General features: G+C 45.5%; 1 protein-coding gene across 2 annotated transcripts; it reads left to right on the forward strand.

The window, feature by feature from the left end:
- The first annotated feature begins 12,143 nt into the window (after nt 1–12,143).
- On the forward strand, nt 12,144–15,428 carry LOC121767742 (probable serine/threonine-protein kinase PBL3). Of its 2 annotated transcripts, XM_042164079.1 has the most exons (8): nt 12,144–12,565; nt 12,732–12,781; nt 12,867–13,075; nt 13,535–13,661; nt 13,980–14,051; nt 14,308–14,494; nt 14,570–14,702; nt 14,935–15,428. In XM_042164079.1, the coding sequence occupies exons 1-8, from the start codon at nt 12,546–12,548 to the stop codon at nt 15,196–15,198; spliced, it is 1,062 nt and encodes a 353-aa protein (XP_042020013.1). In that variant the 5' UTR covers nt 12,144–12,545; the 3' UTR covers nt 15,199–15,428. The 2 variants fall into 2 exon arrangements, with proteins under 2 accessions (XP_042020013.1, XP_042020009.1); XM_042164075.1 differs by having other exon boundaries at nt 12,147–12,781.
- The last annotated feature ends 15 nt before the right edge of the window (nt 15,429–15,443 follow it).

Raw genomic sequence — 15,443 nt, forward strand, 5'->3', positions numbered from 1 at the left:
ACAATCTGCACAAACTAGCTCTCTATTTTCCGATTCCGTAGGAATTGGATGTACCCACTCTACATCTGAGGCGTCGGGAATGATCGGCGATAGAAATTTGAAAAGAAGAAAAATGTGAAGGAAGAGTTCATATTTGAATCTATTCCTATGTGTCGGAGATCAGTCAAGTGAGTTTCCCTCTTGTTGTGAGTCTAAATCCCCATTTCATTAAAAATATATGATGTAAAAAATTATTGGATTCACCTTATAATTTATTAAACAAAAAAAAAAGAAAGAAATCTATCCATGTTCTAGTCATGGATGTGTCAATTTTCTTTTTGTAATTTTGAGCTCAATAGATTATGTAATTGATTCAGCTATTTTATACTACGTTTCATTATTCATTTATATTTTATCTTTTATTTTATTCTTTCATGAGTTTGCGTTATTAAATTTTGTGTAGAAAAAGAAATGAACCGAGAAAAAGGAAGGGTATTGATGAATCCGCGAATTTCTGATGTTAGTAAATGCTGGTAGAGAATGAAGATTATGACACAAAGAATTTACGTGGTTCGATTTACTGAAGTAAATCTACGTCCACGGGAAGAAGGGAGGGCAAGATTGTATTGCTTGATCTGGGATTACAGCTTACAACACAGACTTGCTATATGCTATTTTATCTCTAGAGAGCTTAACCCTTTTCTATCTGATCTAAGTTCTATTTATACATTGAACTAAGGTCGTGGTTTGCAGCCCCACTAACAAGATCGTGGGTGAGCAATAACTGCTCAATAACTGCTTCGTACCACTAAATAGATCGTGGGTATAGCGGAGGTCGTGGAGGCCTTTCATGAGTCCACTAACTCCTAGTTCGGTCGAATGCTGAGACCGAACTGCTGGACTTTACCGATCAGCTCTTGCCGATCTGAGAGGAGAGCTTGACTGGTCGGCTTTTACCGAGCTGTAGGCTGAGTCCGAACTCTTTGGTCGTGCCGAACTCTTTGGTGCCGAACAGATACTCTTTCTTGGGCTCTGGGCTGATGGGCCGTCACTGTTATTGGGCTTGCCATTAGGGTTTAGTTCGTACCCCATCACTACCCCCCCCGAAAAGCGAAGTGAATCACTTCGGCGAGGTGAGTCACTTCGGCATTCTGGATAATGATAAGGGGGAGGCTGACGTCAGGGGACGTGCCTTGCGCGTGCCTGCATTAAATGCGACAGTAAAATCCGGCCGTTGAATCCTGAAAAGGTGGGATTCGAAACGGCGCAACGATCTCGAAATCTTTCCCGAATTTGATAAATATGCTCTTTCTTCCTCATTTGAACACCTTTGCTGTTGCATCTTTTATACTCTCTCTTTCTCGAGAAATTTTCTTCCGCTTTCAAGAGCTTCTTCAGACTTTCTTCACCTTCAAAAAGTAAGAAAAATGTCTTCTTCTTCGGAGTCGGGTAGCGGTAGGAAAGGGGATAAGGGGTCTTCTGGCCGGAAAGAGTCCGGGGAGAAGACCGTAGAGTATTTCCATAGTATTTTGAGTAAGGATACTGTGATATCCCTACCCGAAAAATACTTTTTTCCTGGGGGGAAGGCGGTGGTACCTGACGGTGATCATAGGGCTGACTCCCCGCCGGATGGGTACGCCACCGTGTACGAGGCCTGCTTAGAATGCGGGCTTCGTTTCCCCCTCCCTTCTGCCTTTATAGATTTACTAGATTTTTTTCAGCTTCCTTTAGGCCAAGTGACTCCGAACTCTTGGAGGCACTTGTCGGCCTTCGCTGCCGAACTCCGTAGGTTAGGAAGGGATTTGTCTTTGAAGGCGATCCTTAAATTCTTTCAATTTAAGAGGAAGGGGTCTTGGTTTTACTTGATCCCTTTACAGCCCTTTAGGGCCTTTTGTAAAACGAAGTGGCCGAAGTGGCAAAATCGCTTCTTCTACTATGATAGGACCGCGGCTCCTAGTTTTCCCTGGAGAGGGCCGGAGTCCGTTATCCGTCACCCTCGGCCTGAACCGTTGGACGAGCTCGATGGCGAGCTCAACAAGATTCCCATAGTTAGGAAACAATACACGGAGTCTGAGCTCGTCAAGGGCGACGTCGTGTTCGACATCTCGTCTTCGGACGAAGAGGCCGAGGGTGAGGATTTCTCTTTATCTTTATGCTCTACTGCTTTAACGAAGAAAACCTGACTTTGCTTTCTTGCTTTTTGGCAGTGTACATGCTGAGTAAGGCTAGCCGCAAATCTTCGGAGCCCAAGGAGCCGGAGAGGCCGAAAACCACCAGCTCGGCGTCTGATGCCGAGAGGACTCCGAAAAGGCAAAAAACCTCTTCGGATCCGAAGAAGCCGGAGTCGACTTCGGCAAAGGGGAAGGGGAAGGCCCAGAAGCCCCCGAGAGCGCCAGAGAAAGATGTGGTCTTGGCGCCTCCTTCGGAACATATCTGTGAGCCGTTTTTATGGCCCACGGACTTCGCCGAGGTGAATTCTCTTCTTGATTTTCTGGCCTTGCTTTTTTTCCTGTATTTTTTGTGGCCCCTTTGTTGACTTTTTTCTTAATCCATTTTCAGAGGAACGATATGCTCTCCAAGCTCGTCGCCGTCGAACTCTCCAAAGCGTCCAATGACTATGCTGAGATGCAGAGGAAGTTGGCGGCTGCTTGTCATCGGGCCGAACAGGCTGAGGCTAACTTTGAGAAGGCCAGAGCTGCTAGGATTTCGGCCCAGGATGAAGCTCAGTTTGCCAAAAACCAGCTCGTCATCCAGCGGGAGCAGACGAAACGGAGGGATGCTGCTGCCGTGGTTGCCCAAGGGGAGGCTCTCCGTGTTTACACGGAGAAACTCTTTTTGAGCAGCCAGTTCTCGGCCTTTGTCGGTAGTCTGGTAAGGCTAATTGCCGATAAGGGCGAGCAGGGGGCCGACGTCGTGCTGCCTCTGTACAGCCGAGAGATAGCAGCTCGGCTTCAGAATCTGCCGCTCCTTGAGGAGCTCGCTTCATCCTCGGTCCTGCTTTCTGCAGACCGAGTCCGGAGTTGTCGAGCTGATCGGGACGAGAACCTGGAGGCTATCTTTGCCTCCGTGGGACCCGTTTCACCCGCTTCGACTTACAACGGAGAGGGTGAGGCCGAGCCGCCGGAGCTGGAGGCCGAAGTCGAGCGGGCCGGGCATCCGGAGAAGGAGGCCGATCAGGAGGCGGAGGCGAGGCCGGCAGGAGGCGAGGCCGAGGCTGAGGTAGCTCAGGAGAAAGAAGCTGAACCGGACCAAGGAGCCGGAGACGAAGCTGGTGGAGTATGATTTCGTCTCCCTTCTCTTAGTCTAGTTTCTTCCTTGTAAAATGGCCTTGAAGCCCTCCTAGTGTAAAAAATTTTCCTTGTGAATGAAAAATTCTCTACACTTGTCTTCGTATAGCTTTTCGTACTTGCCTTTATTCCTGTTGTATTTTACTATCTGCTCGGTACAGCTGCCGAACTAATATAGCTGCTTTGTACTCAAGGAGATGGAGATACTTCACTGGAAACGGCTGTACTCTTCGGCTTTAGACGAAGCTGAGAAAAGAGCTATAGCCGATCAGACGAAGAATGACGAGCTTCTGGCTCGTTTAGTGAAGCTGGAGGCCGATAATAAGGACTTAGAGTCCGATAAGAAGGATCTGGAGGCCGAGCTGAATACGACCATTGCTGAGAGGACTGCGTACGAGGATTACATCCGTGTGCGCGGGGGCTTGACCATATTAGATGTTCAGAGTCGAGTTGACGAACTGTGGGAGGAATATCATGTACTCCGGAGGAACAATGCGCTGGAGAGCTCGGCTTGCCAACAAGTTGTGAAATCATTACGGCGCTGGGCTTCTCGGTACGACATTGTTCTTTCTCGGCGCCCCTCCATAGAAAGATTCCTTCGGCATATCGTGCCAACAGATGCTCGCACTCCAGATCAAGCCTCTGGTTCCCTTGTTCAAAATCCTACTTCCAGTCGACAACGAACTCCGGAACAGCCGGAAACGTCAAGACGAGAACGGGCTCGGGAGCAACCGGAATCGTCAAGACAGGGACGGACTGAAATTCGCCGAGGAGTTGTGACTATGAGCGAGCAAGATCAGCAGATGATTATTGCAGAGACTCTTCATCGCCGAGGTGTTAGGACTTCTCGGGCTCGGGGAAGAGGCGTTGGGTCGAGGATAGCATCTCGTCGACCTGCTTATTCTTCATCTGCTCGGAACAACCGAACTCGGCTTCCAGAGGATTTTGCAGATAGGTGGCTTAACTTCAGCAACCCTGGACAGTAGAATAGTCCTTTGTAATAGCGTAACGCCATTTTGTAGGGTAGCGGAGTTGTATGCCGAACAAGATTTGAAAAATGAAATTTTGTTTTCGCTTCTAACACTGTATTTACAGCTTAGCGAAAAAATTTCATCGTACTTGTCCTCGGTCTTATGAAGTAAACTTCTTTGACCGGACTTGGTCCTTGGTCTTATGAAGTAGACTTCTTTGACCGGACTCGTCTTTGGTCTGATGAAATAAACATCTTTGACCGGACTCGTCTTTGGTCTGATGAAATAAACATCTTTGACCGGACTCGTCTTTGGTCCGATGAAATAAACATCTTTGACCGGACTCGTCTTTGGTCTGATGAAATAAACATCTTTGACCGGACTCGTCTTTGGTCTGACGAAATAAACATCTTTGACCGGACTCGTCTTTGGTCTGATGAAATAAACATCTTTGACCGGACTCGTCTTTGTGTTCTAATTTGGCGATTTTTGTCGCCGGGATCGAACTTTCCCTTGTCCTAATTCGGCGAGTTTTATCGCGTGGATCGGACTTTCCCAGTTAACCGAAGTGGTCTTATGCAGTAAACCTCTTTGACTAGACGTGGTCGTCCCCGGTCTTATGAGGTAAACTTCTTTGACCGAACTTGGTCGTCCTAATTCGGCGAGGTTTATCGCGTGGATCGGACTTTCCCTTATTGCAGTTCGTTTCAGACGAAGTGCTTATTTCTTAAGCCGAATTGTGGTCTCGTATCTTCCTGAGAAGCTTGGACTCACAATCGTTGGCTTACTGCAGTTCGTTTCAGACGAAGTGCTTGTTAAGCTGAATTGCGGTCTTGTATCCTCCTTGGAAGCTTGGACTCACAATCGTTGGCTTATTGCAGTTCGTTTCAGACGGACTGCTTGTTAAGCTGAATTGTGGTCTTATATCCTCCTTAGAAGCTTGGACTCACAATAGTCTTTAATAATCGATCTAAAAAGGGGATCAGTCTTTAAAGAACGATATACCTTGGTACCATTTGTAAGAGACGACAAGCACATAGAGACAAAACACATAGGGAAAAAATGAAAAAGACGAAAGAAAAAAACTTTAAACTTTTTAAAAAACGACAAGTAAAAGGTACAAGTAAAAACAAACAAATAAAAACATGTACCCCTATGACCGAACTAGACACAAGACAGACTGACCGGACTTTGTCTCTTACAAGTGGAACTTCTTGAGGTTGGAGACGTGCCATGTTCGGGGTACTTGTTCTCCTGACATGTGAGTCAATTTATAAGACCCTTTGCCGAGGACTTCTGACACCCGATACGGACCCTCCCATGTGGGCTCGAGTTTGCCCAGCTTTTCTGCTCGGCTTACTTCGTTGTTTCTCAAGACGAGATCTCCCACTTGAAATTGAAGCTTTTTCACCCTTTGGTTATAATACCGGGCTACTTGCTCCTTATACTTGGCTGCTTTTATGCACGCCAATTCTCTTCTTTCTTCGGCGAGATCTAGTTCTGCTCTCAGTCCGTCGTCATTCATTTCTGAGGAGAAATTTAGAGTTCGGGGACTGGGTACGCCGATCTCCACCGGAATTACGGCTTCAGTGCCGTACACCAGACTATACGGAGTTTCACCGTTGGAGGTTTTTGGTGTAGTTCGGTAGGACCATAGGACTTGAGGGAGATTTTCTACCCATTGTCCTTTGGCTTGTTCTAACCGAGCTTTTAACCCTTTCACCAGAATCCGGTTCGTTACTTCCGTTTGTCCGTTTGCTTGGGGATGGGAGACCGAAGTGAACCACTGTTGAATGTTCAGCTCTTGGCACCAATTCTTGAACGTCTTGTCGGTGAACTGAGTCCCATTATCCGAGATGAGGATGTGGGGTATGCCAAATCGGCACACTATGTTCTTCCAGACGAAGTCCAATGCCTTTGAGCTCGTTATCGTAGCTAATGGTTCCGCCTCCACCCACTTCGTGAAGTAGTCCACGGCAACGATAAGGAATTTCATTTGCCGAGGAGCTTGAGGAAGTGGTCCCACTATGTCTATGCCCCATTGCATGAAAGGCCAAGGGCTTTGCATAGTGTATAGATCGGTCTGCGGCATCCTTGGGACATTTGCATGAATTTGGCACTTCGTACACTTCTTGACGAGCTGCACTGCCTCTTGTATCATGGTTGGCCAATAATATCCCCATCTCAGAACTTTTTTAGCTAAAGCTCTGGCTCCGATGTGGCTACCGCACGATCCTTCATGAACTTCTCTGAGGATGTAGTCCGTCTCTTCTGGTCCTACGCACCGCAACAACGGCTGGAGGTAAGACTTTCTAAAGAGGACTCCTTCATGAAGTTCGTACCGAAGTGCTCGGCACGTGATCTTCCGAGCTTCTCTCTTATCCTCGGGCAATTGTCCTTGATCCAGATACCGCAAGATCGGCGTCATCCAGTTCGGCGAGCTGGATACTGAATGTACCTCGGCTTCATCAATGCTTCGATGCATTAATTCTTCCACCTTTGAGCTCGGATCTGAGGCCAACTTACTTAAGGTATCTGCTCGGCTATTTTCCGCTTTGGGAATGCGGATTATCCGAAAATAGGAGAAACTTCGGCTGATGTTTTGCGCTTTGTCCAAATACTTCTTCATTCTCTCGTCACGAGCTTCACTTGTACCCAACATGTGATTTACTATGACTTGTGAATCACAATGGACTTTGAGAGATTTGACGAGCAGACTTTGCGCTAACTGGAGTCCGGCCAGGAGGGCTTCGTACTCGGCTTCATTATTAGTAGTGGGGAATAGAAACCGAAGTGAGTAGGTTACCTCGTGTCCGTCGGGAGCGACAAGTAAAATACCAGCTCCACTTCCCATTTTGTTTGAAGCTCCATCTACGAATCCGCTCCAGCAGTCCGGCGGCTCTACTTCGGATTCCAAGGGCTGTGCTAGCTCGGCATTGGCAGAATTCTTCGGTTCGGCAATAACAGGAATTGCTTGATCGAACTTTGCTTCTGCAAGAAAATCTGCCAAGGCTTGTCCCTTGATGGCTTTCCGAGGTAGATATTCAATTGTGTGCTCTCCCAACTCTATAGCCCACTTGGCGATTCTGCCTGATGCTTCTGGTTTGGTCAACACTTGCCGAAGTGGCAGATCAGTTAAGACGCATACCTTGTGAGCATAGAAGTATGGCCGCAGTCTCCTTGCTGCATTTACTAATGCCAGAGCAATCTTTTCCAGAGGTTGATACCTGGTTTCTGGACCTCTTAATGCTCGGCTTGTAAAATAGATGGGAAGCTGCTTTAGGCCTTCTTCTCGTACAAGCACCGCGCTGATGGTTTGATCCGATGCCGCTAAGTATAAGAATATTACTTCGGCTTCGGTTGGAGCAGAGAGAATAGGAAGCTCGGCTAGGTAACTTTTGAGCTCGTCAAAGGCCTTTTTCTGCTCGGCTCCCCACTCGAACTTTGGTGCCTTTTTCAACACCTTGAAGAACGGCAGTTGCTTTTCGGCTGCTTGGAAAAGGAATCGATTCAGTGCGGCTAGACATCCGGTTAGCCTTTGCACGTCATGTATGGACTTCGGCATTGCCATGTTCTGAACGACTTGAACTTTTGAGGGGTTTGCCTTGAGTCCGTCCTTTGAAACCCAACAACCCAGAAACTTTCCCGAATCTACCAAAAGGTACACTTTTGGGGATTAAGTTTGAGGTTGGCTTTCTTGAGCACGTTGAGAGTGGACTTGAGGTTGTGCTCGTACTCCGAAGTGCTTTTGCTTTTGACGACTATATCGTCAACATACACTTCGACCTCCTTTCCAATCAGGTGCCGAAAAAGCTTGTCTACCATCCTTTGATAAGTGGCTCCGGCATTCTTTAAACCGAATGGCATCTTTTTATAAGCGAAAATGCCGAAATCAGTAATGAAGGCCGTTTTTGAAGCGTCAATCTCATCCATTAAAACTTGATGGTATCCTTTGTACAGATCAAGAAAACAAAAAATTTCAAAGCCTATCAAAGCTTCTACTTTTTTATCTATGTTCGGAAGGGGATAGCAATCTTTGGGACAGTGCTTATTTAGATCGGTGAAATCTATGCACATCCGCCATCCTCCTTCCTTTTTCTTGATCATGACAGGATTGGCCACCCACGAAGGATACTTCACTTCGAATAACACATCCGCTCTCAGTAATTGGCGGACTTCGTCATGGATGACTTGATTTCTTTCTGCCGCAAAGAGTCTTTGCTTCTGTTTTATCGGCCGGACTGAAGGATCAATATTTAACCGATGAGTGATTACCTCGGGGGGCACTCCGGTCATGTCCAACGGAGACCATGCAAAGACGTCTTTATACTCCTTGAGGAGCTGGATGGTTTTTTCCCGAAGTAGGGGCGTTCCCGCGAAACCGATCTTAACCGTTCTGGATGGATCGTCTTCGTACAGCTGAACTGTCATCGAGTTCGGCTCCGGTATGACTTCGGTCATCGCCTCTGACTCCGGCTGCTGTGATTGCTATGCTTGGTGGTGCCGATCTGACTGCTCGGCACTTCTAAGCGCAATTTGCAGACATTCCTTTGCTCTCTTTTGGTCACCTCGGATGACCGCTATCCCTCCTTTAGTAGGGATCTTGATGGTGAGGTGATAGGTGGAGCAAACGGCCCGAACTGTGTTGAGCCAGTCTCTTCCCAGGATGACGTTGTACGGGGACCGAGCTTTCACCACGAAAAACTCAATCATCGTACTGGAGCTAGTAGGCGCTTTCCCCACCGTGATCGGAAGGCTGATAATACCTTCAGGGCGGGTGTCCTCCTGGGTGAAGCTCTTCAGGGGAAGCGGAGCCGGACTGAGCCGAGCTGGGTCCACTTCTAGTTTGTCGAAGCACTCTTTAAAAAGAATGCTAACCGACGCTCCTGTATCCACAAACACCCTGTGGATCAGTTTGTTTGCCACTCCGGCTTGGATGACAATGGCGTCTTGGTGAGGAGAGATGGCCGGGACGGGATCAGCAGCCGAGAACGTAATCACTTCGTCCTGCTTCAGCCTTTTATGCGTTGGCTCCTCTCGATTGGAGCCTCTGCGTTCTGACTTTAGGGACGACTTGGTCTTCCCGGCAGGAAGCGCATCAATAGTCTGGATTACTCCATCATATTGCGGCTCGTCATCGTCTTCGGGATCCGACTGCCTTTTCGGATCCTGAGGAGCGCAGTTCGCACCACTCTGCTTTTTATTCTTCTTTGACTGCTTGCTTTGGTATTTTTTCAATGTCCCTGCCCTCACAAGAACATCGATACCTGCAGCCAAGTTTCTGCACTCCTCGGTATCGTGACCGTGGTCTTGATGGTAGGAGCAGTAGTTATCCTGGGGTCGGCGCGCGGCTGATTTCGTCATCCGCTTTGGCTTTTCGAACAGGTCAGAGTGCAGTTCGAAAATTTCCGCTCTCGGCTTGTTCAGCGGTACGAACTGAGCGGGCGACTTCTCGGGATTGAGACGAGGTCCCAATCTGTCTTGCACCGGAGCCCTTTGAATTCTTTCAAATGGAGTCCGGCGAGGATGCCCCTGATCGCTATGATCGGGCTTCCTTCTGTCTCCTCGGGTCGATGAGCTGTCTAACGACCGTTTGCGACGGTCTGCCTCATCGGCCCGGGAGTACTGGTCCGCAATGTCCCACATTTCCTGAGCTGTCTGCGGACCGCACTCAACGAGCTTCCTGTAGAGAGCTCCGGGCAAGATTCCATTTTGGAATGCCGAGATGACAAGCAGATCGTTGAGATCGTCTACTTGCAGGCATTCCTTGTGGAATCTTGTCATAAAGTCGCTGATTTTTTCGTCGCGACCTTGACGAATGGAAAGCAGCTGAGCCGAAGTGATTCGGGCTTCCGCTTTCTGAAAGAACCTCCTGTGGAAGGCATCCATTAGATCTCGGTAAGATCTGATGCTGCCCTGGGGGAGGCTATCGAACCACCTTCTCGCGTTCCCGATGAGCAGCTCGGGAAACAGCTTGCACATGTGGACCTCGTTGAGACCCTGGTTCGCCATGTTATATTGATAGCGCCCCAAGAAATCGTGAGGGTCCACGAGCCTGTCGTAAGTCATCGACGGAGTTCGGTAGTTCTGTGGTAGGGGAGTTCGGGTGATGTCGTCCGAGAACGGAGTCTTCAGTGCTCCGTACACGGCGAATCCGATATCTCGTCGGTATGGAGGAGATTGAGTTCTCCTGTGATTCCGGTACCGAGGAGGAACAGGAATATGTCGGGGTTGAGGATTCTTTCTCCTGGGAGATGCGACACTACTGCGGTAGTGACTTTCTTGTGCGGAGGGAGAAGGAGAATCCGTCGTTTTCGTCTCCGGCTGCTTTTGGCTTTTTCGCAGGAAGGTTAAGAATTCCTCCTGCTTTTCAGCCAAAAACTGCTTGACAGCCTCATTCAAATCGGGCTGCTGGGAAGACTCAGTGGGACGATTTTTGGAGCGGCTTGTTCCTTCGCCATGAGAACTGGTGGTGGATTTATCCCTAGGCTGTTTTCCCGACCTATGGGATGGATTGGCTTCCTCCTGGTTCTCACGGGCAGGAATACGGGTATTCTGCGATCTGGTATGCATTTTTTGGGTGGAAAAAATGGATCAAAAATTCGCTTTATCACAAATTTTGTTCTCTGTTTCCCACAGACGGCGCCAGTGATGAATCCGCGAATTTCTGATGTTAGTAAATGCTGGTAGAGAATGAAGATTATGACACAAAGAATTTACGTGGTTCGATTTACTGAAGTAAATCTACGTCCACGGGAAGAAGGGAGGGCAAGATTGTATTGCTTGATCTGGGATTACAGCTTACAACACAGACTTGCTATATGCTATTTTATCTCTAGAGAGCTTAACCCTTTTCTATCTGATCTAAGTTCTATTTATACATTGAACTAAGGTCGTGGTTTGCAGCCCCACTAACAAGATCGTGGGTGAGCAATAACTGCTCAATAACTGCTTCGTACCACTAAATAGATCGTGGGTATAGCGGAGGTCGTGGAGGCCTTTCATGAGTCCACTAACTCCTAGTTCGGTCGAATGCTGAGACCGAACTGCTGGACTTTACCGATCAGCTCTTGCCGATCTGAGAGGAGAGCTTGACTGGTCGGCTTTTACCGAGCTGTAGGCTGAGTCCGAACTCTTTGGTCGTGCCGAACTCTTTGGTGCCGAACAGATACTCTTTCTTGGGCTCTGGGCTGATGGGCCGTCACTGTTATTGGGCTTGCCATTAGGGTTTAGTTCGTACCCCATCAGGTATTGTGTGAACAATTGTTTACTTATTCGATTTAAAATAGTTGGTGGCACGCTACTGCTGTCATGCAATAAAGAATCCAAAGATGTAAGCATCAAACTAAAACAATATTGAATAATGTATTAGTAGCCGTTATTAAAAAATAAAAGATTTGCTGTTGCTGACTAAGTAGGAATCGAATAATAATAATAATACTATTTTTGTTTATTGTTTTCCTTATTGTCGACAATTATTGGCGTATGCTCTGTAACTCAAATCTTTGTTTATTTCTCCACTCCATTATTACCATTTTTTGTATTCCACTTCATTTGAATTAATTCAAGATGATTGGGTCACGTGCAGTCCAATGCAATATTGCATTTGTATTAATAATAATTCCGTATTTATTTCTTAGCTATAGAAATGTTTCAAGTATGAAATGGAATTAGAATAATTTAGCAAAGAGCGATAATATTTGGAACATAATAGATTCTTTATTTACTTGGTAGCTACTAAAATGTGTTGCCAAATTGTCGCTAAACAACTAAGTTGTAGTATTTGATTGTTACGCGAACATGCCATGCCATGCCATGCCATGCCTTGTTACAATTAAAGCAATTTACAACAACTTGTCATATCTCTCTCTGCTTCTTCATCACCATTTATTTACTCGGTAGAACTGCAGAGGTAGATTCTCGTTCTCCCAGCCCAGTTGTGTCTCTCTCTGTTTTTAATGGGCTTTGTGTAAATTACTGCTATACGGAGTAGTATATACTCTACTATATTAAAATTGGTGCAAAGGGATTGGTGGAGCTTATTGTCGGCGGCACCTCCCTCTCTGTTGCCATTATCTCTCTCTCTTTTTCTCCCTTCCAATCTTCATTCATACATAAATTACTCTCTCCTTCCTTTGGATTACTTGTATCCATCTGCTATTCCATTCCAATCCAATCCAATCCAATCCAATCAGCTCACACATTCTCTCCTCCTCATCGCCATTCCTGCTTCACTTTGAACTATTGCTTACTAACTCGGCGTTCCTCTCAACTTTCCCATCCAATTCTGCTGATTTTGGTTTCATTTATGCATACTCTGAATTCCAGGTTCCATCTATGATACTACTACTCTGTTTGTATTGGAACCCTAGCTCAACTGGATCCCGGACCAAATGTCAAAGACTCTTGCAGCAATTCTAGGAGGTGCTGCAGGAGCCGTGGCATTGGTGGGGATACTCCTGTTAACTCTTTTGTATTGCATTTGCCGCCCTAGGAACGCTTCCAGAACATCCGACACTGCTTCTTCTGATCCTTCTCTTCAAGGTTTCTTCTTCTTCTCTCCCTCTCTCTCTTACACTGCCTGTGTTTTGCTCGTATTATCTGCCAACAGTATTGTTCGATCGCGCAGTTGGCAGAGCTGTTGGTATCGAGTTTTCTCTGCGAGATGCTAGGAAGTTTGGGATGGAAGAATTATCTGCTGCAACAAAGGATTTTAGTGACAAGAGTTTGATAGGACAAGGGAAATTCGGGGAAGTGTACAAAGGCTTGCTTCATGATGGGATACTTGTAGCCATCAAAAAACGGCCTGCGCCTCCTACCCATGAATTCATTGAGGAGGTATCTCACTTATCCACCAATGTGTATCTCATTGACTGAAGCTTGATGAAGTCTTGAAGAAATTGCAAATGCATGTTACAAGCTTAATGCAAAATTATAGATTTTAACTAACAGATGAAGCAGCTTTTACACCTTTGATGGATTTAATGACATAAAATGTGTGAATTGTGCTCATTTCAAAGATTGTTAAGGAGGTCTTGAAGAAACTGCAAATACGTGTTCAAAGCATAAGGCTATACAATAGAAGTTCAAGGGTGTATAAGAGCAAAATTTAATATTTTAGAGGCCAAAAGTTACGAATTTTCCTTTTCCTGTGTTGCTATTCCCTCCTCCCCTCTTGTTTTGGCCCTGTATGTTTGAAACCAATTGTATTTCTATTACATCGATGGATTGTCAAACTGACATACATCGAGAGCAAATAATATGCTGAGACTGAGCTTGAGGTTCATTTCTTTTCAGGTCCGATATCTTTCATCTATTCAACATCGAAATCTGGTCACACTTTTAGGTTACTGCCAGGAAAATGATGTACAGATTCTCGTCTACGAGTACATACCTAATGGCAGTGTGTCTGTTCACTTGTATGGTAATCAATTTTCCTCCATTCCTTCTTTTGAGCGTTTGTTGTTTTGCGTGCCTGTTAGTGAATTTGACACATCAGTTGACAGTTGGCACAGTACTAATACTAAAGTTAAATTTTTAACAAGATGCTGCCTTTCCAACAAATTTCATGCATTTGTTTCCATGACTGACACCTTTGCAACTGATTATATCCTATATGTTTACGTTAAATCTCTTCTTTCTTCACTTTCATGTAATTGTGCCTCCACTGCATTGGCTTCTTTACTACTCTATTATGTGTTAGAGAGAGCATCTATAACCTAACCCCATGTTATAATCTCAGGTGCTGGTCAGGTTTCACAGGAAAAGCTTGAATTCAAGCACAGGCTTCAAATAGCTCTTGGGGCAGCTAAAGGTGATCCTCTGCAAAACCAGTGAGCATTTTTGGCTTTCCTGGTATTAATTCATCTCGTCTTATGCTTAAAAAGAATCAGTGAGCACTTTTAGCTTTCTGGTATTAATCCAACTTGTCTTGTGCCAAAAAAGAGTAATATACAAAAGATTACTTAACAAGATATAGAAGGTTCCACAAAACCTAAGGTGAATGTTCCTGAAATATAATGTTATGTATAATGTATGTGTGCTCGCTCATCCATACTTCATATGCACAGGTTTGGCTCACCTCCACTCTCTAAGTCCTAGGTTGATACACAAGGATTTCAAAACAGCAAATGTTCTTGTGGACGAGAATTTCATAGCAAAAGTAGCGGATGCTGGTTTACGTAATTTTCTCGGAAGATTTGATCATGCAGGCACATCTTCTCAAGTGGCAGCTGATGAAGTTTTTCTTGCCCCAGAGTAATATACATGATGGTTGGTTTTGTATTGCTATTATTTGATAATTATTAATTGTATTGTCACGTGCTGATGCAGGGCCAGTGAATTCAGACGATTTTCAGACAAAAGCGATGTTTACAGTTTTGGGATGTTCCTTTTGGAGTTAGTAAGTGGGCAGGAAGCAAAAGAATTGTTGCCTTCAGATGTCAGTCATAATTTGGTTGAATGGGTAAGTTTGCATTTTACACGAATGATCATAATTACATTCACTAGAACGTGGAACGTTTTAGGAAGGACGCTGCACTAGTAGATTAACTGTAGAAATTACTAACCATGCATACACTCGTAAAATAGTGCTCTGGTATTCTACCACATGATTCTTTCTTAAAGCCATGCCAATTTCATGAAAAATCGAATGTTTTTGTGGATGCGAAATACAAGCTTAGACATTATGTTTGCAGTTGCAGAATCTCCAGGAAGGTGGCAGCATATCTACCATAATTGATCAGAGATTGGGCAATAGCTTTACAACAGAAGGCATGGATGAGTTCATACAGTTGATTACGCAGTGTGTGAATCCTTCTAGCGAGAGGCGTCCTCTTATGAGCTACGTGGTGACTGAACTAGATCGGATTCTTGAGAAAGAAATGAGCTTGACGACGATCATGGGGGAAGGAACCCCGGTTGTGACGTTGGGAAGCCAGCTTTTTATGGCTTCAAAATGAGGAGGATGTGTTGTAGCATTTTGAGTGTGTTTCGAGATGAATATACTTGACCGGAAACACAAGAGTAAAGAATATATCCAGCTGTTTGATAATTGTATAAAGAACAGTTGGGTGATTTTTTTATTTTTTATTTCATGTGTCAATTATTAATCAATCTTCTTCTTGTAAACAATTCTATATATTGTTAATATCATAGTGAAGTTGAGTTGGATGGTTCTTCACATCTTAAATACCTCTCTATTTTA

Source organism: Salvia splendens, chromosome 2 (assembly GCF_004379255.2).
Source record: "Salvia splendens isolate huo1 chromosome 2, SspV2, whole genome shotgun sequence".
In the NCBI taxonomy this organism is placed as follows: Eukaryota; Viridiplantae; Streptophyta; class Magnoliopsida; order Lamiales; family Lamiaceae; genus Salvia; species Salvia splendens.

What these genes read in the sequence shown, in the direction of transcription:
- LOC121767742 (XM_042164075.1), top strand. Translation starts at nt 12,631, where the DNA reads ATGTCAAAGACTCTTGCAGCAATTCTAGGAGGTGCTGCAGGAGCCGTG. An exon ending in CCCATGAATTCATTGAGGAG is followed by an intron (nt 13,076 to 13,534) that starts GTATCTCACTTA and finishes ATTTCTTTTCAG; the next exon opens with GTCCGATATCTTTCATCTAT. An exon ending in AGCTCTTGGGGCAGCTAAAG is followed by an intron (nt 14,052 to 14,307) that starts GTGATCCTCTGC and finishes TCATATGCACAG; the next exon opens with GTTTGGCTCACCTCCACTCT.